This window comes from Sapajus apella, unplaced genomic scaffold, assembly GCF_009761245.1.
Source record: "Sapajus apella isolate SASKATOON/1434 unplaced genomic scaffold, GSC_monkey_1.0 scaffold288, whole genome shotgun sequence".
Classification (NCBI taxonomy): domain Eukaryota; kingdom Metazoa; phylum Chordata; class Mammalia; order Primates; family Cebidae; genus Sapajus; species Sapajus apella.
In genome coordinates this window covers 151,299-177,790 of record NW_022437228.1, presented here as the reverse complement: position 1 = coordinate 177,790, position 26,492 = coordinate 151,299, and the positions used below count along the sequence as shown (strand labels likewise).

General features: G+C 49.0%; 1 protein-coding gene across 1 annotated transcript; it reads left to right on the top strand.

Annotated features, from left to right (window-relative positions):
• Nucleotides 1-2,721: 2,721 nt before the first annotated feature.
• Nucleotides 2,722-16,315, top strand: PRAME (preferentially expressed antigen in melanoma). The gene is made up of 6 exons (XM_032272105.1): nt 2,722-2,758; nt 2,836-3,022; nt 3,408-3,489; nt 12,976-13,298; nt 13,724-14,332; nt 15,418-16,315. Exons 3-6 carry the CDS (start codon nt 3,469-3,471, stop codon nt 15,992-15,994), a joined length of 1,530 nt encoding a protein of 509 aa, XP_032127996.1. The 5' UTR covers nt 2,722-2,758; nt 2,836-3,022; nt 3,408-3,468; the 3' UTR covers nt 15,995-16,315.
• Nucleotides 16,316-26,492: the final 10,177 nt, after the last annotated feature.

Here is a 26,492-nt window from a genome sequence, read left to right as displayed (position 1 = left end):
CGGGTGAGGGGAGAGGGCGCCCGAACACATGGACTGGGCCGGGAACATGGGGCCCTTCCGCTTGGCTCCTAGCCCCTCCCACTCCCCTCACCCGGAAAAGCTCCTCCCCTTCTCTGCAGAAACCTGACTGTCCCCTAGAGGGCCCGGGAGGAAGTGGGTTTTGCGTACACTCCCTGTTGACTCCAGTGCCCCCTGCTGGCGCCAGACGTGGGATCCTCGCGAGGCTTCAGGCCACAGCTGCCCAACGGCCAGAAGCAGGGCCCGCCGTGCCTTGGCACCGCTCCGGGACACCCCACCCGTCCTCCAGGGGTGACCTATCAACAGGTATGTATTGGCGACAAAAGGAGCAGCCCTCAAGGCAGGGAAAGTAGGGCCGAATCCTCTGGAGGCACAGGGAAGGGGTGTGGCGTGAACGCGTGGACTCTGTGGAATGCGGAAGCACGGGGAGGCGAGAGGAGCATGCGCAGGCCTCAGAACGTTCTGGAAAACTGACTCGCGGGAGGACCGAAGTACGCGCGCTCCAGATAGAGCACAAGTAAATTGAATCCCGGTGGGGGTCTCTTCAGCCCTGGGGGGTTGCAGAAGTAGGTTAATACAGGTAAATGTGAAGATTTACCCGGCCAAGGGCAGCGGCATCTTTTCTAGACCAGCGGGACGGGATGGGGCGAGGACCTCCGCTCAGGGGACCCTGGAACCAGACGGTGCACCCGCATCCCATTGAGAGAAAGGGGGGTCGGTAGAAGCATAGGCCCAGGGCAGGTCCAGATCTGGACCTCTCCCTGATCCCAGAACCCCCCCATCCCACATTCCCAGGCAGTCCCCCACCTCCCCACTGCCTCTCCATTCACCAGCTATACCCCATTTCTCCACCCTGCCCCCACTGCTGTCCTGGGGACAAGGCCACAGGCGTCACCCATTCACGGTCCCCAACACTCCTCTACCCCCTTCTGTTACCCTCCATCTTCCTCCCCAACCTTTCTTCCCTCATCCCCACCTCCACCCGGTCTCCCTTCCCCCATTCCCATCCCTGCCCCACCCTGTCTTCCTTCCCCCATCGCCACACCTACCCCACCCTTTGTCTCCATTCCCCATCCCGGCCCCTCCCCCACCCTCTGTCTCTGTTCTACCATCTCCACTGCTCCAACTTGTCTCCCTTCCCCCATCCCCACTCCTCCCCCAACTTGTCTCCCTTCCCCCATCCCCACCCCTCCCCCAACCTCTTTCTACTTTCCCTCATCCCCACCCCTTCCCGCCCTGTCTCCACTCCCCATCCCCACTCCTCCCCCATCCCCACTCCTCCCCCACCCTCTGTTTCTGTTCTCCCATCTCCACTCCTCCCCCACCTTCTGTCTCCCTTCCCCCATTCCCATCCCTGCCCTACCCTGTCTTCCTTCCACCATCCCCGCCCCTCCCCCACTGTCTCCATTCCCTGTCCCCGCCCCTCCCCCACCCTTTGTCTCCATTCCCCATCCCCGCCCCTCCCCCACCCTTTGTCTCCATTCTCCGTCCCCGCCCCTCCCCCACCCTTTGTCTCCATTCCCGGTCCCCGCCCCTCCCCCACCCTTTGTCTCCATTCCCCGTCCCCGCCCTTCCCCCACCCTTTGTCTCCATTCCCCGTCCCCGCCCCTCCCCCACTCTTTGCCTCCATTCCCCATCCCCGCCCCTCCTCCACCCTCTATTTCTATTCTCCCATCCCCACTCCTCCCCCAACTTGTCTCCCTTCCCCCATCCCCACCCTTCCCCAACCTCTTTCCCCTTTTCCTCATCCCCACCCCTTCCTGCCCTGTCTCCATTCCCCATCCCCACCCCTCCCCCACCTTCTGTTTGTGTTCTCTCCACTCCTCTCCCACCTTCTGTCTCCTTTCCCCCACCCCTTCTCTAACCTTTCTCCCTTCTCTCATCCCCACCGCTCCCCCACCGTCTGTACTCCCATCCCCACCCCTTTCCCAACCTTTTTCTTCCTTCCCTATCCCCACCCCTCCCCCACCCTGTTTCTCTTCGCCCATTCCCACCCCTCCCCCACCCTCTGTCTCCGTTCCTCCATCCCCACCCCTCCCCCACCCTCTCTACTCCCGCCTTCCTACGATGCCTACGCCACTGGGTGGGCCATCCCTAACCCCCAGCACCTAGGAAGCTGTAGGCACCCTGTGGCTGCAGGACAGTAGTCAGAGTCCTTGACCACAGGGGTCACTTGTGACGGAACACATGGTCTGTTGTTCCTTCTGCCCCCTGGGTCAGCCCAGGAGACACTGGTGCTCAGGTTTGGAGCTAGAGATTTGCACTGAAATCTCCCTTCCCCCATCCCAACCCCCCCAACTGTCTTTCTTCTCCCATCTCCACACTGTCTCCCTTTCCCCATCCCCGCCCTTCCCCCAGCCTGTTCCCCATCCTCCATCCCCACCCCTTACTCACCCTGTCGCCTTTCCCCATCCTCATCCCTCTCCCGTCCTGTCTCCCTTCCCCCATACCTGACCCTCCCCCATCCCCTCCCTTCCCCTCTCATCTCCTCTCCTCTCCCACCATTGTCTTATCTCATCCCACGCCACGTCTCCCCTTCTCCCCTCCCCCTCTGCCCTTCCTCCTCCCAGTCCTGACCCCGCTGGATCTTGTAAGATTTCAACCGGGAAGGAACGAGAAACGGGGATTGGTCAGACGGGACTGCTTGTTCCCCTCGCTGCCGGTAGGGCGCTTGCTGAGTCACCATCTCGCTCTTTCCTTCCAGCAACTTCGTGGCGTGGTGCACTATCTGTGGAAAAACGTGAGTTCAAGCCCTGAGTCCTCGCTGCCCCACAGGGTGACCTTGGGCTTGTGCCCTGGCACCACCCCTGTCCCCAGTCCCTGTTTTCTCTCTGGAAATGGGTCGAAGGCCAAAGAAAATGATGTGCCCCACTTGGGTCACCCCAAGCCGCCTGCCGTGGACCACTGGCCGCAGTTGAGGAGGTGTGTCTGTAGCGATGCTTTGAACCGCGGCGGCGGCGCTCGTGGTTGGAACTCCTCAGGGTGGGTGCGCATTCGCAGTGCGGTAGGTGCTCTGGGACTCAGCCCCTCTGAAGGTGCTGGGGGTTGGGAATCGCCCACCCAGTGGCGTAGGCATCCTAGGAAGGCGGGAGCAGATGCAGAAATGTGGCTGCAGGACGGTAGTCAGGGTCCTTGACCCTGGGGGTCACTTGTGACGGAACACATGGTCTGTTGTTCCTACTGCTCCCTGGCTGAGCCCAGGAGACACTGCAGCTCAGGTTTGGAGCCAGAGATTTGCACTAAAAGGGCGATATTGAGTGTCCGGTTGTCAGTTTCCTCTGCAGTATTTGCAGAGGTTTTCACAGGAGGCCGTTGTTTCGTAAATATCATACATGTGTCCTTGTCTTTGGAGCGTCTTGATTATTCCTCTCAAACATGCGTGGAAGCAGGTGACTGAGACCTAGAAATCCAAGTGTTGGAGGTCCTGAGGCCAGCCAGAATCGCTTCAAAATGGAACGAAGGCATCTGCGGGTAAGAAAGTCCCTTGAAACGCTTCGGGTGCCCCGAGAAGCCCTGTTCCCCGCTGTCCTTGTCACTCGGGAGCCAGATGGCAGCTGCATCCTGAGTCCCTCACAGTAGAGGAAAAGGCAGGACCTGCGTTTATAGTTTCAGGTCATGTCCCCAAAAGGGCATTTCACTCATCCTGTCCTGCTGTTTTGTATAAAAATCAACGGTATCCTGGGCAAGGTGGCTCATTCTTGCAATCCCAGCACTATGGGAGGGCAAGGCGGGCGGATTGGCTGAGGTCAGGAGTTCAGAACTAGTGTGGCCAAAATAGTGAAACCCCATCTCTACTAAAAATACAAAAAAAGACTTAGCCAGGTGTGGTGGTGCACGCCTGTAGTCCCAGTTACTCTGGAGGCTGTGGCAGGAGAATCTTGAACCCAGGAGGCAGAGGTTGTAGTCAGCCGAGATCGTGCCATTGCACTCCAGCCTGGGTGACAAAAGGAAAACTCCTTCTCAAAAAAAAAAGAAAAAAACCCTAATGTGTTGGGGGCCTTATTGCCAAAGCCACGATTGCATTCAGAACCAGGGTAATCAGCCACCAAAGCACACCCTTTCGAGTGGTGTCGGAGAGTGTGAGCTCATGGAGGCTTTGTCTCACTGCCTTTTGGCCTTGTAAGTGTGGGTCCTGCAAGGTGAGCAACAAGATTGCACTACCTCATCTTTGGGTGCCACCTGGGGAGATCAGGGAGAACATGCGATCTGGCTAGAAGCCTGGAGACTCGTGCCAGGACCAGAGGCTCAAGGATGATGCCGTGCATGGGACTCTGGGGCCGTGCTCAGGTGCTGTTGGTATCCAGACACCCGATATATAATCGCCCCCAATGGTCCTGCTGCCTTCAGAACAGGAAATGGTAACCTTGTATCCCAAAACCCTAGCTTCAAGAGTGGGTGTGTCATAGACTGAGCCCAAGACCCGGAGAGGAGGGGTGCGTGCAGAGAGGAGAGGGTCAAGGTCATGACCTCAGGGAAGCTTGGGAGAACAGAGAAGGGTCAGCCCTGGTTGACCAGGTAGCTCGTCAGTCCTGGGCTGCCAGCAGGTCACCACCTTAGTGTTTCACCTGTGCAGAGAGAAGAATGAGATGCCCCAGGGCGCTGCCTTCTGGGCTCTCCATACGCTTCTTATCCCTGCCACAGAGGTTGGAAGGGCCTCCATGCAGAGCTGGGGGTTGAGGCCACCAGTGCATTTACTTCCTCTTTCCTGGCAAGGGGTGTTCCTAGGAGTTGCTCTGAGCCTGGCACCCCAGGCAAACAGAGCTACTGGGCTAAGGTGCCTCAAGGCAGTGAGTGGAGATTTTGGGGGATTTTTTTTTTTTTTCACTGGGAGAATCATGCCCCCCTTCCTCATCCTCCTGGAAGACCTGGCAGAGTCCACAGACCTCTCTGCTAAACATGGACTTGCCATCTCCCTGGACTGAGGTGAGGGATATCACCTATATGGAGGCTGCTGCTCTCATCCCTGACCCTGTCTGTGGCAGCCACATACAGAATGGGGTGTCCATTTTAACTCGCTTCTCCAGCCATACCCGTGGCAGGCTGGCACAAACACACAGCTGTAAGGAGCCCTGGACCACGAGCCAGGGACTGCATTCCCATGTCACCATCCCACGGTCTGCACTGCAATTCAGATGCACACACATCACTCTTGCTGACCACCAGTTAACCTTCACCCGGAAGGGAAAACCCGATAAGCCCGCTGCTGGATTACATACCTTGAGTGAGGCACTAATGAGCCCAGGAAGGCAAAATGCTTTGGTCGGTTTTTAAGCTTTGCCAGACATGAGGAGTTATTTTACGCCATCCTTGTGAGACAGAATCCAGCTTATTTAGCTTTAGGCTTGTATTCTCCATCTCTAGAGCAGAGTAAATGAAGAAAATGGTTGTGACAGAAAGGATGAGGATGTCCCAGAGGGACCACAGCAGAAGTCTTCACACTGAAGGCACTCTGAGAGACGTGTCATGAGAAGGCACAAAGGGTAAATTGCTGGAAGCTTATCCAGGCTCACCAGTGTCACAGTTCAATACGTAGAACACTTGTGCCCTCCATGTTGGAATAAGGGGGCAGGCACTGTTCATATTACTGTTGATAAGTTGGGTTTTGTTTTTTTTTTTTTTTTTTTTTTTTGAGGTAGAGTCCCTCTGTCTCCCAGGCTGGAGTACAGTGGTACAATCTTGGCTCACTGCAAGCTCTGCCTCCCGAGTTCCAACGATTCTCCTGCCTCAGCCTCACAAGTAGCTGGGACTACAACACTATATTAAAAACTCTGCTAAAAATGCAAACAATTAGCCGGGCATGGTGCTATGGTGGTGCATTCCCATGTCATCATCCATGCCCGGCTAATTGTCTGCATTTTTAGCAGAGACGGGGTTTCACCATGTTGGCCAGGCTGGTCTCGAACTCCTGACCTTAGGTGATCTATCCGGATCGGTCTCCCAAAGTGCTGGGATTACAGGCATGAGCCACTGTGCCCCAACCTCTTGATAAGTTTTTTACAAAGCAACAAAACATTTTGATTCTTAATATTTATATTACAGCATGCTCAACAAACTAGTTTTGCTATTTTTTTCGCTTCTCTGTACATTTATAACTAAGAAAGAGTTACTAGTGCTTTGAAAAAAAACATATTTAGTGGTCACAGCAAAATCAAATAGGTGGGCAGATCAGTTGAGGTCAGGAGTTCAAGATCAGCCTGGCCAACATGGTGAAACTCATCTCGACTAAAAATACAAAAATTAGCCGGGCATGGTGGCGGGCGCCTGTAATCCCAGCTACTCAGGAGGCTGAGGCAGGAGAATCACTTGCACCAGGGAAGTGGAGTTTGCAGTGAGCCAAGATTGTGCCACTGCACTCCAGCTGGGTTACAGAGCAAGATTGTCTAAAAATAAAAGAATAGAAGGTCCAGGCCTCAGAGGTACCCTGAGAGGAAGATCATGACCAGGTATTCCTCCTTGTCACCCAAAATAGCAGTTGATGTACCCCAAGCTTTCAGTAAGAGGCTTTGAGTAAATCAAGGCGAGAGGATCAGCTGTGCCAGACACTTAGCATCGAGTGTGTCCCCGGGGCCAGCCTGCCCCACTGCTTCCTGCCAGCCCTCAACACGGACCTAGAGGATTTTTTTTCAGTCCATTGTGAGGCCAGTGCCTTTGGGATCCCCGAGGATTGTTGCTCCCCTTTGTTGTTCTGGTGGAAAGTGCCCGGCAGCCTGATGCACCTTGCTTATACTCTCAGCTACTGTCACCCCTATGGCCTAGAGATTGAGGGTTAGCTGGAGACCGGGACACAGCACCAGCTTGCAGTGTCTCTGGCTCTTTCCTGAAAAGCAGAGTCCGATGAGGCTGTCGAGTGAGGAGGAGGAAGTGGAAAAGTCCCAGAGAGCATCCCCCTCTGGCCCGGAGGCCAAGACTGAGTCCTTCTCCTTCCCTTTTAACCTCTTTCTCATTTCTGCTTCTGGATTGATAGCTCTTTCCCCCATACTCTCCATTGGTCTGACTATGCCATGGGGGTGGGGCAACAGTCAATCCCATTGACACCTCACCCACACCAAGGCAAACAAAGCCAGACCCTCAGGACACTCCCATCCCCCAAACTATGCCCACAGTGTCCCCACTTGTCTCATAAGTTACCAGCTTTTAAGGGACACAGCTGTCTGAGAGCCAGGAGTCCTGGTCTCCTGCTTTGGTCTCCTCCCTTTATGCCTGGCTCCCCATCAGCAGCTGTGGACCATTCCCTGTCCAGCATCGCTGTTCCTTCCAAGGCCCTCTGCTCCCCTGAGCCTGGAATGACAGCAGACTCTTACCCTCCCCACTGTGCCTTGAGAACCATGTCCCATGGGATTAACTGGCTATACCCAGGGTGATCTTGTCATGTTTAGGTCTAGAGATTTTTTATCTGAAGGGAAACCAAACCCCATTGAGTACTGGGGAGGGCAGAAAGGGTCAACAGAGATGTAAAATTTTTAAAAAGGCATCTAGGGCAAAATACGTCAGGCTAATGAGAGACCTGACTGGAGATCAAAGACTTCCTGGATTCGGTGGAATCTTCTTTGTTCAAGGGCTGGGAAAATAACCTTGAAGGGAGAGCTGCTGGCGTGGGAACTGGGCTCCAGCCCTCAGCAGACCAGAGGAGTCAGGGTCTTCGTGTGGCACCCAGAATGTCTTCCTGCATTCACAGTGCCTCTGGATGCAGAAAAACAGCTGGGCTTTTTTATTCCCTACACCTTGTGGCTTGTCGTGTTCTCCAAAATAGCTCATGGAATTGGGGAGAATCCTTTGATTTCTGTAAATGCCAGTGGAAGGGTATCTTCCAGCATCTCAGTCACATCCCAGACTCCAGGAGAGGCAGTCTGACATTCCAGGGTGCAGAAGGAGAGAACCACCGAGGCAGCACAGGCCAGGAGAAACAAATCAGATGCACAGAAATATTCAAAAGACCTGAAGGACTGAGGGCACGTACTTTGGTGGTCCCCATTGGGATTCTGTGACTAGAGAAGAGGGCCACCCTTGTGATGAGCTCAGAGGCCACTCTGGCCTGTGCAGCCCACAAGGACCATAAGAACAGAACAAGCAGAAATGTCTCCCCAGCTCATGCCTGGACCCTAGGGGTCATGCTGGGCCCCAGTCTCTTCACTCCTCCCTGACACTGGGAGGAAGGACAGCACCTTTGTGCAATTGTGCTCTGGTGCTGCTTTCTCCGTTACCACTGGACAAACAGGCAGTGTGAGGCTGGACAGAGGAGTGTCCCCTGCCTCAGTGTCCCCTGAGACTGCACTGCTCAGACTTCATTGCGGTTCCTCCTCCTTTGGATCTCCGGAAAGCTGGGATCCCGTAGAAACTTCCCTAACTTTTGGACTTGTGCAGTTTTCTGTTTTCCCATGGCTTATGTGAAACTTATCAGTCAGCTCTTGTTTTTTTGAGACAGAGCTTCGCTCTTGTTGCCCAGGCTGGAGTGCAGTGGCATGATCTCGGGTCCCCACAAGCTCCGCCTCCTGGGTTCAAGTGATTCTCCTACCTCAGCTTCCTGAGTAGCTGGGAATACAAGCATGCACCTGGCTAATATATAGCACGCCTGGCTAATTATGTATTTTTAGTGGAGATAGGGTTTCTTTTTGTTGGTCAGGCTGGTCTCTAACTCCTGACCTCAGGTGATCCACCCACCTTGGCCTCCCAAAGTGCTGGGGTTACAGGCATGAGCCACCATGCCTGGCAATCAGTCAGCTCTTTCTTAACACTGAGATTGTTTGACTGTTAGGGAGGGAAATGATCTGTGTAAACCCCTCCTCACATAAGGGGTACCAGTTCCTGCCTGCCTGGAGCTGAGCAAGTTGTTCCCCACACAGAGTCAAGGACTTAGAAGGCTAAACATGAAAATGACAGTGAACGTTAGATTTTCTGTGAAGGCTATTTGAGGTGATGAGAATTGCCGCCACCTTTGCTGTGCCCAGAAGGTGCTTAATGATTAGGGACATTGACAATGACTTTTGTTACTAATCTAAGTCTCCTGCAGCTGAAGAGTAAAGACCATTGCCTGGGAATGAAAGAAAATGTAGAGCACATTGTAGTTTAACCCCATTTTCACAAAGGCCGTTTGGTGTTGATGGTAAAAATTGGGAGAAAGTAGTCTCCAGAGAGTTAACCAAAATGGAAAACACCCTTCAGTGAATTCCAGCCTCCTCACCCAAGCCAGGGCAAACAAAGCCAGACCCCCCAAGACATCCCTAGCTAGACACTTGCCAGTAGAATATAAGAATTGTGGGGATAGCACAGTGCATGAGGCAGAGAATGGCCTGGAGAATTCTTTGGGTGGAGAGGTTCCGAAACTTCAAAAGCACCAACGTGTGATCAGGCCCGGGATAGGGATCATCCCTAAGCAGATCCCTGAATGCCAAATACAACTTCAGTTTTTGTGAGAGGAAATGTGTTGATGATATTTGTGCACTGTGCCTAGCACGGAAAGAGAGAAACATTGAGTATAATTGATATGCCTGATGGTATCTCACTGATGAGAATCTCTGTACCTGAGAAACTTAGGGGCAAGAAGAGGCTTTTTGAGGCTGCATTTGAATCAGCTGTTTTCTTGAAGTATGGGAACATTAGTAATAGGAAGGGACCGGCCATTGGAGATTATGTTTTGGGTAAAGGCCTGCCCTGCTGCCTGTGAACAGCACAATCTGGAAGACGACACCTAATCATAAACAGAAGGTTTTCTGACAGCTTCCTTCATGGCAGGGATGTGTGCTTTGGGCTCTTGTTTATTTCTCTCCCTGGCTTCAAAATTCCTAAGAAACCACAGTGGCTTTCAGACTTGAAAACATTGGCCGGGCGCGGTGGCTCAAGCCTGTAATCCCAGCACTTTGGGAGGCCGAGGCGGGTGGATCATGAGGTCAAGAGATCGAGACCATCCTGGTCAACATGGTGAAACCCCGTCTCTACTAAAAATACAAAAAATTAGCTGGGCATGGTGGCGCATGCCTGTAATCCCAGCTACTCAGGAGGCTGAGGCAGGAGAATTGCCTGAACCCAGGAGGCGGAGGTTGCGGTGAGCCGAGATCGCGCCATTGCACTCCAGCCTGGGTAACATGAGTGAAACTCTGTCTCAAAAAAAAAAAAAAAAAAAAAGAAAAGAAAACATGCCGTCCTAGGTTTGGTCACCAATATGACCCTCTGTCCCACCTCTCCAGCCCACATTCCTAGATTTAATCTGGTCAAGACTGCCAAGAAGATCCTGACTTTCTGGAAGAAAGCATCCTTTCCCCATAGGGAGGGAGGAAGACTGAACTCCCCTCCTGCCTCAGTGATTACCTTGGCTTTACCGGGCCTATCTTTTGTCTTCCTTAGCCATTCCCCTTTTTAGTTTCAGTTCTGTTTTTCAGTTCCCCAAACAAAACGTATCTGACTTGGCGGTGATCCACTCAGTCCTATGACAAATGCCCAGACCCACCCTTACTTCTCACTCCTAGTTGTAGCGTAATTTTAACCCAGCTTCCTTCAGGACAGCCTTGACTTTCAAAGTCTGGAAGCCCAGCCACCCCTCCGTTGTACCTCTGTTTCTCCCTGAATAGGCATGTGATTTGCTGTGTTAGGGAACATTGAGTCTAAGTGACAATTTGATACTTGGGGACTTTTTGGGAGTAGGAAGGGGGAATGACGTGATGCTCTTCATAAAGCTCTCTTAACTGGAATATTTGGGTAATTTTGATGTGGCCAAAAATTCCCCCAACAATTATACTTTCTGGGTGGTTTTGTTGACTTTTTCCTTCCCTTTTGTAAATTGACATCCCATCAATCCGTTGAACCTGAAGTAAGTAAAAAATAAAAACAAACACATTAGGATTCACTGGCTGGAGATTCAGGAATGTAATCAGATTTAGCTCTCCCATTGGCAGCATGGAGTTGAAAGGAGAGGTATACTCAGAAAGGCCTATAATAGCTTCTGAGGGGCCAGAGGAGGGACCCAGAGGCCTTGGAGTCAAAGTTGTGGTCCTCCCAGAGGTCTGGGTAGGTGGCTTCTGCACCACACCTGGGTCTGGGGAGTCATCAGGCTGTGGCCACTGCCTCCTTTCCACTGTCAGCCCAGGGCCTCCACAGGCCATGAGGGCCGATGCTGCCTAGAGAGTTTTCATTTTTCTTTCCTTAGAAAGGAACAGGCTTTGCTCTCGCCTCTAAATGTAGTTCTGCCTTAATCCCACACATTTTTATTTCATTATTGGATTGATTTCTTAAATGATACATAATTGTACATATTTATGGAGTACATGTGAAATTTTAGTTTATGCATATAGTGTGTAATGATCAAATTACGGTAATTAATCATAGCCATTACCTCAAACTTTCATTATTTCTTTGTATTGAATCCCAAACATTTTGATTTCTGCCATTTTGTATATGTTTAAACTAATTTCTTAAATAGCTTTTTTTGAAAATAAAAGACATCTAATTAGTTGGAATTTTACTTTATTACCATTAAATAGTGTGTGGCAAGCAATTATAATTTGCATTATTGATGATATTTTAAATGATTTGATTTGCTAATTAGCCTTTTTTTAACTAAAAGCTTAAAAATATTCCATAGATTTATTTTTTCAGATGCTTTGGAATTAAAGACATTTTCTTATTTTTTAGTAGAGATAAGGTTTCATCGTGTTGCTGGTCTTGAACTCCCGGGCTCAAGCCATTTTCCCACCTCGCCCTCCCAAAGTGATGGGATTACAGACACCAGCCACTGTGCTAGAGAGTGTAGGCATTTTCAAGACCTCTCGTATACACAATGGTGACCGTAGTTAACAACATACTGAATACATGAAAACCACTAAGGGTACATCTTAAGTGTTCTCACCACAAGTATGTGAGATAATACATATGTTGATTAGCTTAAGGTATCCATTCTACGATATATACATATTTCTTTTTTTTTTTGAGGTGGAGTTTCGTTCTCGTTACCCAGGCTGGAGTGCAATGGCGAAATCTCGGCTCACCGCAATCTCCGCCTCCTGGGTTCAGGCAATTCTCCTGCCTCAGCCTCCTGAGTAGCTGGGATTACAGGCACGCGCCACCATGCCCAGCTAATTTTTTGTATTTTTAGTAGAGACGGGGTTTCACCGTGTTGACCAGGATGGTCTCGATCTCTTGACCTCGTGATCCGCCCGCGTCGGCCTCCCAAAGTGCTGGGATTACAAGCTTGAGCCACCACGCCCGGCGATACATATATATTTCAAAGCATCAGGTTGTACACCATAAATATACACAATTTTTATTTGTCAATTTTTAAAAAGTAATGTTTTAGGGAAAAAGAAACAGGCTTTGTTTTACCGTGAAGTGTTTGCTCCCCTGATTTCCATGTCAAAGTAGTAACTCTAATATACATAAAAGAGACACACTTAAAATGCATGTCTCAGAATGTGTTTAATTTTACTTCCGAATGCTGTGTAATACTGTTGGGTCGCTTGTGTAGTTTTCTCATTTACATTTTTTTAGTGAAATATGATGACACCCATTGTGCATTGTGCGTGTGTTCCTAATCTTTCCCATCTGGCTTACTTGTTGGACCAGAGAAGGAGGCTGTCCTGGGCTATGTGACACTCCAGTTTGAATGGTTTTTGAGTGATCATCAGAAACTTTTTCCCAAAATGAGCAGGGTCAGGTCAGCTCTCAGGCTCCTTAGTTCTCACTTCCCAGGGGGACTAGAATTAAATTGAGTAGTGGGTGGTTACAGGATAGGGCCAGTGGTCATCCCGTTCCCTCCTCTACACTTGATGGAGACGCTCATCCTGGTGCCAGCAGAGCAATGCCTTTGTGGCCAACCACTGCAGAATGGAATCAGGGTAAACTGAGAACTCCCCTGCTGTTGCCAGCACAGTGACTTTGGCCCTAAGTTGGTTCCTCAGAAGGGTAAGGAAAAGATAGAGTCGCTTGTGCTTGGCCTGAGAGGGATGCCTTGTTCCCCGCATGTTTTCTCAGACTTGCATTCAGAGCCGGTTCATCAGCATGAGCGTGTGGACGAGCCCACGGAGACTCGTGGACTTGGCGGGGCAGAGCCTGCTGAAGAATGAGGCCCTGGCCATCGCTGCCCTGGAAATGCTCCCCAGGGAGCTCTTCCCGCTGCTCTTCACGGCAGCCTTTGATGGGAGACACAACCAGACCCTGAAGGCAATGGTGCAGGCCTGGCCCTTCACCTGCCTCCCTCTGGGAGTGCTGATGAAGGGACAGCAGCTTCACGTGGACACCTTCAAAGCTGTGCTTGATGGAGTTGATGTGCTGCTTGCCCAGGAGGTTCGCCCCAGGTAAGTGTGATCCAGCAGCTTGCTGTAGGGCCCTGGAAACCTGAGCAGGATACAGCTGGAGTCACAGAGTGTGGAGCATCTCACACTGGGCCAGAGGCGCCAGTGGTGCCAGCAAGGAAGCTCAGGAGGGCGTTGGGGCCACTGCAGGGGTCACTCTTGGAATGGGCTTCTGGACATGGGGCACTGATTAAAATGCAGAAGTGTCTGAAGGAACATGCACCTGCTTCTTCCTGGTCGGGTGGGAAGTGGGGACCAGGAAGGATCTCAGGATCCTCGTGGGAAAGGGAGCAGCTGACGCCTGGAGCATAGAGTAAAAGTGCAGATCTAAGGTGAATGTCTGTTTGCTTCTTAGCTACATTGAGACTCATAGTCTTATTTTGAGTTGATCTTAAAGCATGTCAGCTAATTACCTGTTTTCCCCACAGGAGGTGGAAACTCAAAGTGCTGGATTTACGAAAGAATTCTCATCAGGACTTCTGGACCGTGTGGTCTGGAAAAAGGGTCAGTCTGTGCTCATTTCCAGAGCCAGAAGCAGCTCAGCCCATGAGAAAGAAGCGAAAAGTAGATGGTTCGAGCACAGAGGCAGAGCAGCCCTTGACTCCGATGGAGGTTCTCGTAGACCTGTCCCTCAAGGAAGGTGCCTATGACGAGTTGTTCACCCACCTGATTGAGATAGTGAGGCGAAAGAAAGACGTACTACACCTGTGCTGTAAGAAGCTGAAGATTTTTGCAATGCCTGTGCAGAATATCAAGATGATCCTGAAAATGGTGCAGCTGGACTCTATTGAAGATTTGGAAGTGACTTGCACCTGGAAACTACCCACCTTGGCGAAATTTTCTCCTCACCTGAGCCAGATGAGTAACCTGCGTAGACTACTCCTCGCCCACATCCATCCATCTTCCTTCATTTCCCCAGAGAAGGAAGAGCAGTGTATCGCCCAGTTCACCACTCAGTTCCTCAATCTCCACTGCCTCCAGGACCTCTACGTGGACTCTTTATTTTTCCTCAGAGGCCGCCTGGATCAGTTGCTCAGGTGAGGGATGGTGAGGTTTCTCTGCAGGACAGAGCAAGCCCTTTATTGCAGGAAACAATAAAGGACATTTTTATGTGCCAGACACCAATAATGCAGGAGTGAGCAACTCACTGCCAGTTAACACGTCTTGTTCACCACGCTGTCCCCAAGCATGGTCTCACGTAACTGCTACTCATAAAGGTTGGAGGTATATATTAGGATAGATGCCATTAACAGTGACTCCTTGTTAGAAAACTCTGTAATGGGAGGTTGGGGCCTGGTGAGAGTACCTTTAGGCATTCTTCCTTAGGAAGTGATGCCTAAGATGACCAGAAATAAGCAAGAAGGGCATTGAAGAAGGGAAAGGCCTTCAAAGATGAGATTTGAAGTTGTAAGCTGTGCGCTCACCAGCTTCTCAACATGAGCTGCTGCCTCTAGACCTGCCTCAAAACTCTTGTCTATAAAGGGTGATTTAGAACTCCAGTTAGGGTAATATATGGGAAATGCAGGATTCTAAAGATGTGGGAGAAGGAACAGGAGTGAAGAATTGCACAAATTGATAGGCGGTTTGCTGATGATACAGTGATCTAAGGTAGCCCTGCAGCCTGGTAACCCCCTTTGGATGTTGCTGACCTTGCCCAAGTTTGTCCTCTGTGAATACTCCCCAGTAGCTTCATCAGGCACAGATCCAGGTGACCGGAGCCCATGCAGCGGCCGGAAGCAGTCCGAGTTGAAAGAATTTTTGGTTCTGTATTCAAATACTAAAATTCACTGGTGGTCTTTCTTGCTTGAGACATCAGATCAGTTATTCTTTCTCAATTCAATTTATGCTCACACCACCTAAGAGGTCTGTGTTGGATGGACCCTGCCTCACAGGTTAGCCAAGGGAGCATTTGAGATTTTTGTTTACTTGACCGACTTATGCCGCAAATAACGGAGAAAGGACTGCACCTGAACTTGTGCTCACTCGAATGCTCCTTTACAACCTGGCATCCTGGGGGTTAACTATCAGCAGGAAGACTGGGTTTTGGTGAAATGGGCCTCTCTCCAGTCTCCCCACCCCGCCGCCTCCATTCCCTAGCACTAACTGTTTTGTCTATTTGCAGATGCATGATGAACCCCTTGGAAACCCTCTCGATAACTAACTGCTGGCTTTCAGAAGGAGATGTGACACATCTGTCGCAGAGCCCCAGCATCAGTCAGCTGAGTGTCCTGAGTCTAAGTGGGGTCATGCTGACGGAGATAAATCCCGAGCTCCTCCAAGCTCTGCTAGAGAGAACCTCCGCCACCCTCCAGGACCTGGACTTGGATGAGTGTGGGATCATGGATACTCAGCTCCTTGTTCTTCTGCCTTCCCTCAGCCACTGCTCCCAGCTTACCACCTTAAGCTTCTGCGGGAATCCCATCTCCATGTCTGTCCTGGAGAGCCTCGTGCACCACGTCATCGGGTTGAATAATCTGAGCCACGTGCTATATCCTGTTCCCATGGAGAGTTATGAGGATGTCAATGGCACCCTCGACCTGGGGAGACTTGCCTTTCTGCACACCAGGCTTAGGGAGTTGCTGTGCGAATTGGGGCGGCCTGGCATGGTCTGGCTCAGTGCCAACCCCTGTCCTCACTGTGGGGACAGAACCTTCTATGACCCAGATCCCATCCTGTGCCCCTGCTTCATGCCTGCCTAGCTGGGTGCACATGTCAAATGCTTCATTTTGCATACTTGGACAGTGAAGCCCAGGATTCAAGTGCATCTTGAAGCAACACAGCAGCAACAGTTTGAGACAAATGTTCAGTGTGAGTGGGGGAAAAAAGGGGAAGTTGGGGGTGGGCAGATGTTGACTTGAGGAGTTGATGGAATCTTTGGGGAGATGCATCCTATAGAGTTAGAAATAGAATCTGAATTTCTAAAGGGAGATTCTGGCTTGGGAAGTATATGTGGGAGGTAATCCCTGTGTGGACTGTTGTAAAAAAAAAAACTTGAAAATAAAGAGAAGCGATATGAAGCATCTGGTGTCTTGTGGAGTATATGAATCTGCTTTCCCAGTTAAACCTCAGGAAATCAATCTCCAGTTGCTGTTTAAATAAGAAGACACTGCTCTTCAATGGTGCTTATAGGCTGGACCAGGTCCCAGCTGCCAGATCTCATGGCACCATTCGTCTCTTTGGGGCATCTGTTATCTCCTTGCTGATTTCTTTGGTGTTTCAAAGGGTCAGAGCATGCAAGGTACATACTCGGCCTGGAACATACTAAGGAAGGGGCCAATAATGAACACTGCTAAGCCAAGAGTTCTTCACAGGAGCCCTCACTACTAAACCCACTGAGACGCTGGACTCAGCCCTCCCTGTTTTCCAGTGGACTCTAAAGCCTCCACCCCTGGCCTGTGGCTGTGCCAGTTTTAGGCTTGACTATGCACAAGTCAGAACCCCCATGCTGGGAGGGGATGTCCAGCACTCCACATGAGCTGGAGCTGGAGCCGAGCCGCTCGGCCTCACCAAGCCATCCCACCGGGTCCAGCCCCTTTTTGAATTTAATTGTGGCCTGTTAAAAACATCTGAATTCTGGCTGGGCGTGGTGGCTCACGCCTGTAATCCAAGCACTTTGGAGGCCAAGGGGGGCGGATCACCTGAGGTTGGGAGTTCAAGAACAGTCTGACCAACAGGATGAAAACCTGTCTTTATTTTATTTTTTTTTAATAATAAATTCCTTTTAGCAAGACACTAAGATCATATTTGTTTAGTATTTGTACTCACATTAAAAATAGGACATCAGTGAGAAAATTACTTTTTCCACATAAGTGTCTTGCCCCCCTACTTAACGAGGCGTTAAGCTGAGTCTGAGCCAGTGAGATGTCCTGGATTTGGGGTCCCAATTGTGAACAAACTCATGGCAGGTGCTAGGGAGCACTTAGGGGAAAGTGGATGAATCAATGTCAGATTTGGGAGTTGTAGTAGGCGGAGGCCGCCCTACAGAAGATCTATGCAAAAGGATGGGAGATATCATATTGTGCAGGTTGACACTACAATCCCTGGGCAGTCAGCGCTCCTGCCTGCTGGCGCCCTTATGCTACCATGTCCTGCCCTTAGGCTGCCTCATCTCCCTCACTGCACAGCTTCCCAAAGAAGCACCTGCGAAGAAGGCCACACACCAAGGCCCAGGGGCGGGCTCTGTCTGCATGGAGCTGTGAGTGCCAGCACACAGCTGTTCTGAGCCCGTTTTGTGGCCTCTGTCTTGGTGATAACCACCCATGCATGTTGCTGGCATTGCAGACCGTCGGCAGCTTCCTATCCTGCCACACACACTAGCTGGGCCCTTCAACCTTTTTTCATCTGTTTCCCCGCCTTGAACTCTTCTACCCTAAACCCTGTAAGAAACAGAAATAGGCCAGGCACGGTGGCTTATGCCTGTAATCCCAGCACTTTTGGAGGCCAAGGTGGGTGGATCACCTGAGGTCAGGAGTTTGAGACCAGCCTGGCCAACATGGTGAAACCCTGTCTCTACTAAAAATACAAAATTAGCAGGGCATGGTGGCGGGCACCTGCAATCCCAGCTACTCAGGAGGCTGAGGCAGAGGTTGCAGTGAGCCAAGATCACACCATTGCACTCCATCCAGCCTGGGCAACAAGAGCCACTATCCTAAGTGAACCAGCTCAGAAACAGAAAACCAAATACTGCATGTTCTCACTTACACGTTGGAGATAAACAATGGATACGCATGGGGCTCCTGAAGGAAGAAGTATGGGAAGTAGAAAAGTTCCTCTTCAAAGTTTCCTTTCTTGTTTAAGAAAAAGTTGTGTTAGAAATAATTGTTTTAAACACTTTCTTCAAAAGCCTTCTTGCTTTTTGCTAACAGCTCTTTGTGAAGCCCTATCCTATGTAGCTGTTAGACGTGGTTTCAGGCACGTAGTCCATTCTATGTCCTTGTACTTTAAGATATCTGTGCTGGACATGCTCACAGGCATGTCCCAGCTCACAGCCTATGTCCCTTCCTTATTTGGACTTCCTTTTTTTTTACTCTCCATTGCTTTTACCTGTTTAGAAACGTTTCAAGCTATTAGCCAACTGGGTTTTAGTTTAGATTGTGAGATCTGGCTCCAGCCAGCAGAGATCAGACACAGCAGTCAGGACAACCCCATATGCACAAGGAATAAATACATCTGCTTTCCTTTGTTCATTGTACTCTCATGGCAAGATTGCTAATGGGGGTACCCTTTCCGCAGGAAGCAAAAAGAATCGCTTTGCTGAGAGATCCTTTGTCCCAGTACTAATTTTTTCTTTGTGTTACCAAAAAGAAACCTTACACATAACAAGAAGGAAGAGAGCAGGTAATTTCCTGAGCCCAGCCTGTTGCCTGAGAGTATCCCCATTTTGACTGCTAAGAGGTGGCTCAAGACTCCCCCCCCAGTTTTGGCTTTCCTAAAGCCAGAACTAGACATTCCTCTCCCCGGTTCCCGGAAGCCCCATTTGCCCAAGGCTCATAGTGAAGACCTTCTAGAAGTGGAGAAAACTGAAGAATAGATTCCCCTTTTGAAATTCTCCTTCTAGTCAGATTACTGGCTACAGGCCCAAAGCCTACCTGAAAAGTTTGTCTCCTCTCGGCTCAGTCTACAGAAAGCATCTTACCCTTCTCCATGGAAACCACGTTGGGTAAGTAGCCATCTCTCCCCAGCAGACCTGCCTAACATCTGTAGACCATGTTGAACTTACACCCTCTGCTTCTTTGTAACTTCACATTGTAAGGTCTTTTCTTATATTAGGCCATTAGCATTCAGACCATTCTAGTATACAGTTATTGTTTGTTTTTATTTTCTTACCTTTACCAGACAGAACACAGGTATTCCCCTAGCCTTTGAAACAGTGTGAAAATTGATCTCTTTGTGTCCTCAAGGTTTTGTCCTTCACAGTTCAGGAGAGATATCAAGGGGGCTGGGGCCAGAAAGAGAATTGAGAGGAAGTCCCTACCAGCACTGGTCTCTAGGAAATAGCCCAAACCGGGAGAAGGCTGTTTCTTGGAAAATCAGGATTGATTGATATTAAAAAAAAAAAAAAAAAAAAAAATCTTGGACAGGTGTGGGAGCCTCACGCCTACAATCCCAGTGCTTTCAGAGGCAGACAGGAAGATCAATTGATGCCAGGACTTTGGGACCAGTCTAGGAAAAAGAGTGAGACTCCCATCTCTGAAAAAAAAAAAAAAAAGAAAAAGAAAAAGGAATTTGCCAGGCATGGTGGCACATTCCTATAGCCCCAGTTTCTTGGGAGGCTGACGTGGGAGGATTGTTTGAGCCCTAGTTTGAGACCAGCCTGGGTAATACGGTGAAACCTTATCGAGGCTGCAGTGAACTATGATTGCACCACAGCACTATAGCCTAGGCAACAGAGCAATACCCCAACTCCAAAAAAAAAAAAAAAAAAAGGGGGAAAAAGAAACCCCCTCTAAGGACATTTGTTTGTGTCCAGGAGTCACCTGGGAGCTGAGCTATCCCTGCACACCCTCTACCTATGCATGATGTGGCTCTCAATTTGCAGAGTCTATTAGTTTGATAATGCTGCCGTAATATACAGACTGGGCAGCTTAAACAACAGATGTCTATTTGCTCACCGCTCTGGAGGCTGGAAGTCAGAGATCAAGGTGTTGGCAGATTTGGTTTCGCGCAAGGCCTTCTCTCCTTGGCTTGCCGCTGACCTTTCCTCCATGTGTTCGCTTCCCTGGTGTCTGCTTGTGTCTCCATGTTTCCTCCCCTTACAAGGGTATTGTCAGATTGAATCAGAGCCAGCCGTAATGGCCTCATGACCTCTTGAAAGGCCTTATCTCCAAATATGGTTACATTCTGAGGTACTGGGGGTTATCATTTCAACATAGGAATTGGGGAAAGCACAACTCAGCCCATCAGAGGAACTGATGGTGAGGGCTTCATTCACACCGGGTGCTTTACTTGGTGACAGCTGAGCAGGGCCAGGGCCATGAAGAGCAGTGGTTGTCCAGCCAGGCTGCTCATTAGACATCTGGGAGCTTTCATAATACCTACTCCCAGGTCCCACCTCTGGATATACAGATTCCATTTGTCTGGGTTGAGAATCAAATGAACAGCCAGGTGTAGTGGCTCACATCTGTGGTCCCCGCTAGTTGGGACCCTGAGATGGGAGGATCGCTTGAGCCCGGGAGGTTGTGGCTACAGTGAATTGTCATTGCACCCTGAAGCTTGGCAATAGAGCAAGACCCTGTCTTAAAAAAAACAAAACACAGGCCGGGCGTAGTGGCTCACACCTGTAATCCAAGCACTTTGGAGGCCAAGGCGGGTGGATCACCTGAGGTCGGGAGTTCAAGACGAACCTGACCAACATGGTGAAACCCAGTCTTTACAAAAAAAAACCCACAGTAGTTTGGGAGCCCAAGGCAGGAGGATTGGTTGAGCTCAGGAGTTCGAGACCAGCCTGGGCAACATGGTGAAACCCCATCTCTACAAAAGTATACAAAAATTAGCCAGGCATGGTGGCACATGCCTGAAGGTCCCAGCTATGGGGGAGGCATGAACCCTGGAAGACTGAAGCTGCGGTGAGCTGTGATCATGCCACTGCATGCCAACCTGGGTGATAGAGTGAGACCCTGTCTCAAAATATAAATAAATAAAAATAAACTGAAAACAGTGAAAGAAAAGTCTTCCGTCAAATGGGAGGTAGAAAAAAGTTCTTTCTCTCACCACTAGCCTTTTCTCAGGTGGAGGCACGTGGCCCTTCAGGATCTGAGAAGGGACTACACTCAGTTATAATCTAACTGAGCAGGGGTGGGGTTGGGCAATTTGAATGTGTAGAGTATGAGAACCACAGGTTTAAGAGTCTTAGATTAGGTGCCTTGCTAAACCATATACGGCCTGCCCTCCTCCTCATGAGTTCCTCATCTACGGATTCAACCAACTGTGGATTGAAAAGAGTTGAAAAAATAATAACAATTCAACAATTAAGGCCAGGCGCAGTGGCTCCTGACTGTAATCCCAGCACTTTGGGAGGCCGAGGCAAGTGGATCACGCGGTCAGGAGTTCAAGATTAGCCCGGCTAAGACGGTGAACCCCCCGTCTCTACTAAAAATACACAAATTAGCCAGGTGTGGTGGCAGGCACCTGTAATCTCAGCTACTTGGGAGGCTGAGGCAGAGAACTGCTTGAACCCAGGAGGCAGAGGTTGCAGTGAGCCGAGATTGTGCCACTGCTCTCCAGCCTGGGTAAGGCTCTGTCTCAAAAAAAAAAAAAAAAAAAATTACAAACAGTACAACATAACAACTATTTACATAGCATTTGCTTTGTTATAGATATTGCTGGGCGCAGTGGCTGGCACCTGCAATCCCAGCACTTTGGGAGGCTGAGGCAATAGGATTACTTAAGCCTAGGAGTTCAAGACCAGCCTGGACAACATAGTGAGAACTCATCTCTTCAAAAAAGAGAAAAAAAAGACTAGCTGGGCATGGTGGCTCATGCCTGTGGTCCTAGATACTCAGGAGGCTGAGGTGGGAGCATCACTTGAGCTCAAGAGGTCAAGGCTCCAGGAGCCATGATCCTGCCACTACACTCCTGCCTGGGCGACAGAGTGAGACTGTCTCAAAACAACAGCTGTAATACATTGTCTTAAGTGTTATAAATGATCTACAGATGATCTAAAGTATATGGGAGGGGGGGGCCAGGCACAGTGGCTCAAGCCTGTAATCCCAGCTACTTGGGAGGCTGAGGCAGGAGAATTGCTTGAACCCAGGAGGCGGAGGTTGCAGTGAGCTGAGATTATGCCATGGAGTCCAGTCTGAGTGACAGAGAGAAACTTCATCTCCAGAAAAACAAATAAATAAAAATAAAGTATATGGGTGGATGTGTGTTGGTTATATGCAAATCCTAGGCCATTTTATATAAGAAATTCAATTATCCAAGGATCCTGGTATTCAATCCCTTTCAGATACTGAGGGATGACTATCCTAAAATGTTTGGGGTGAAAATGACAGTTGGGATAACTCTTAGATTAAGCTGCTACAATCACTAGAGACACTTCTGTGGACTGTCAGGGACCACATCATTCTGCATGTGCCACTTGCCTTAAGTTCAGAAACTAGTGAAGTAAAAAATGTACATCTCAGCCAGGCGCGGTGGCTCACACCTGTAATCCCAGCACTTTGGGAGGCCAACTTGAGTGGATCACCTGAGGTCAGGAGTTCCAGACCAACCTGGTCAACATGGCAAACCCCAGTCTACTAAAAATTCGAAAATTAGCCAGGCATGGTGGCAGGCACCTGTAATCCCAGCTACTCAGGAGGCTGAGGCAGGCGAATCACTTGAACCCAGGAGGCAGAGGTTGTAGTGGGCTGAGATCGTGGCACTGCACTCCAGCCTGGGCCACAGAGTGAGACTGCATCTCCTAAAAAAAAGATGAAAATAAATTAAAATACATTTCTAGAAAAAAAAAGGAGCAGAGTATTTTCTGAATTCTAACTTAGAAGTATGAAAGTTGTCAGAATCAAAATGGAGTCACTAATGTTAAGACAACAATAACAGACCGGGCGTGGTGGCTCACACCTGTAATCCAAGCACTTTGGAGGCCAAGGCGGGCGGATCACCTGAGATCGGGAGTTCAAGACCAGCCTGACCAACATGGTGAAACCCCGTCTAAATAAAAAAATAAACAATAACAAAGCAAAACTTGACAAACAGAGCCCAGGAAGGCCAAGAAGAGAGGGTTCTCATGCTTGCATACCTGATAGCAAAAACCATGACAAAAGGCTCTACAGAAACAACCTTGTACAAAGGCCATCGCAACCTTAAGCAAAAAATGCTCCCCTAAGGGCATCTGCTCAGCAACTGCCTATCCAACCTTGGACGAGCTTCACCCTTGTTATTGATCTTTGTAGCCAAGGATAATTATCTCAACGCAATTATGTAATTCTTATTATCTTTCCTTTAAAAACCTTTGTCTTTCTTTACCTCCCCAAATGCACACATAGGGGCATATCTATTTTTGTTGCAATATTCTATTGCTAAATAAACATCATTGTCTTTTAAAGAGCTTCTCTCTGTTATTAGGTTGACATAAGAATGTGCACGTGTTTTGGCTGGGCATAGTGGCTCACACCTATAAACTTAACACTTTGGGAGGCCCAGGTGAGAGGATCTATTGAGCCCAGAAGTTCAAGGCTGCACTGAGCGATGATGACGTCACTGCACTCCAGCCTGGAAGACAAAGGAAGACCCTATCTCAAAAAAACAAAGAAGCCGGGTGTGGTGGCTCATGCCCGTAATCCAAGCACTTTGGAGGCCATGGCAGGCGGATCACCTGAGGTCAGGAGTTCAAGACCAGCCTGACCAATGTGGTGAAACCCCATGTTTTTTAAAAAAAAAAAAAAGAAAAGAAAATGTTAGCCTCACAGAGAACCTCTATGGAGGCAGTGCGGAGGGGAAATGTGGGGTTGGAGTCGCCACACAGAGTCCCCACTGGGGCACTACCTAGTGGAGCTGTGGTGGATCGACCCACAGCTTGCATCCTGTGCCTGGAAAAGCCTCAGGCACTCAATGCCAGCCCGTGAGAGCAGCAGCAGGGGCTGAACCCTGCAAAACCACAGGGGTGGAGCTGCCTAGGGCCTTGGGAGCACACCCTTTGCATCTGTGTGTCCTGGATGTGGGACATGGATTCAAAGGAGATTATTTTGGGGCTTTAAGATTTAACGACTGCCCTGCTAGGTTTCAGAATTGCGTGGGGCCTGTAGCCCTCTTATTTTGGTTTTATCTCCCTTGGGGAATGGGAACGTCTCCCTAATGCTTGTACCCCTACTGTATCTGGGAAGTAATTAACTTATTTTTTATTTTACAGGCTCCCATGTGGAAGTACTTGCCTTGACTCAGATAAGACTTAGAACTGTTGAGTTCAAAGTCTTAGACTTGGAATAAATTAAGACTTTGGGGGATTATTGGGGAGGCATGATTATATTTTGAAATGTGAGAAGGACATGAGATTCGGGTGGGTCCAGGGGTAGAATGATATAGGTTGGATGTGTGTGCTCACAGAAATCTCATACTGAAATGTAATCCCCAGTATTGGAGGTGGGGCCTGTTGAGAGGTGTAGCACCATCCTCCTGGGTACTATCCTCCTGATAGTGAGGGAGTTCTCGCGGATCTGGTTGTGTAAAGTGTGTAGCACCTCCCCTCTTGCTCTGTTCCTCCTGTTTTCACCATGTGACATGCCTGCTCCCCTCCACCCTCTACCATGATTGTAAGCCTCCTGAGGCTCCCCACAAGCAGATGCCACTATGCTTCTTGTACAGCCTGCAGAACCACGAGCCAATTAAACATCTTAATAAACTACCCAGTCTCAGGTATTTCTTTATAGCAATGCAAGAATGGCCTAATACAATTAGACATAGGAGAGATTCTTGTACTAGTCTTACAATAAGAATGATGGGATTCAAAAATATAAATAGGTCAGGCATAGTGGTTTACACCTGTAATCCAAGCACTTGGGAGGTCAAGGCAGGAGGATTACTGGAATCCAGGAACTGGTGACCAGCTTGGGCAACATAGTGAGACCCCATCTGTACAAACAATTTAATTTTTTTTTTAAATTAAAATAAGTGAGACACTGTATTTGTCTCTCTGTGTCTGGCTTATTTCACTTAACATAATGTCATCTGGGCGTATCTATATTGTTGCAAACAACAGACTCTCCTTCAATTTTAAGGCTGAATAGTGGCCTGGTATGGTGGCTCTTGCTTGGCACTTTGGGAGGCTGTGTTAGTCCGTTTTGATGCTGCTGATAAAGACATACCTGACACCGGGTAATTTATAAAGAAAAAGAGATTTAATGGACTCAGAGTTCCACGTGGCTGGGGAGGCCTCACAATCACAGCAGAAGGGGAAAGACACATCTTAGATGAGAGCCAAGCAAAAGGGAAACCCCTTATAAAACCATCAGATCTTGTGAGACTTATTCACTATCATGTGAACAGTATGGGGGAAACTGCCCCCATGATTCAGTTGTCTCCCACTGGGTCCCTCCCCCAACATGCGGGAATTATGGGAGCTATAATTCAAAATGAGATTTCGGTAGGGACACAGCCAAACCATATCAGAGGCCATGGCAGGAGGGTCACTTGAGCATAGTGTATATAAAAGTATAAAATGAAAGAAGGGGCCAGACACAGGGGCTCACGCCTGTAATCCTAGCACTTTGGGTGGCTGAGATAGGAGAATCACTTGAGATCAGGAATTCGAGACCAGCCTGGCCAACATGGTAAAGCCCTGTCTCTACTAAAAATACAAAAAATTAGCTGGGCGTAGTGGTGTGCACCTGTAATTCTAGCTACTAAAGAGGCTGAGGCAGGAGAATCACTTGAACCCAGGAGGCAGAGGTTGCAGTGAGCTGAGACTGCACCACTGCACTCCAGCCTGGGTGACAGAGTGACACCCCGTCTCAATAAAAATAAAAATAAATAAATAAAATAATGTCGTGTATACAATTTTTCTTTTTGGTGTTGCAAAGAAAAATTAGTACTGGGACAAAGGATCTCTCATCAAAGCAATTCTTTTTACTTCCTGCAGAAAGGGTAGCCCCACTAGCAATCCTGCCACGAGAGTACAATGAACAAAGGAAAGAAGACGTATTTATTTCTTATGCATTTGGGGTTGTCCTGACTGCTGTGTCTGATCTCCATTGGCTGGAGCCAGACCTCACAATCTAAACTAAAACCCAATTGGCCAATAACTTGAAACTTTTCTAATTAGGTAAAAGCAATAGAGAGCAAAAAAAAAAAAAAAAAGGAAGTCCAAATAAGGAAGGGACATAGGCTGTGAGCTGGGACATGCTTGTGAGCACGTCCAGAGCAGATATTTGGTTAACATACAAGGACATAGAATGGACTACATGCCTGTAAGAATGTCTAACAGCTACATAGGATAGGGCTTTTAGCAGAAAGTCAAGAAGGCTTTTGAAGAAAGTGTTTAAATCAAACTATTATTTCTAACACTTATGAATTTTTCTTAAACAAGAAAGGAAACTTTAAAGAGGAACTTTTTTTACGTCCCATAAATAATATAAAATGAAAAAAGGTAAGAATCTCTGCCAGGGCACTAACTTTAAATGGAAATATGAGTACACTGTATTTTCTAGGTCTGTCTTACTGAAGCAATAACAATTGAGCATACTTAGTGCCCAGATCATGATT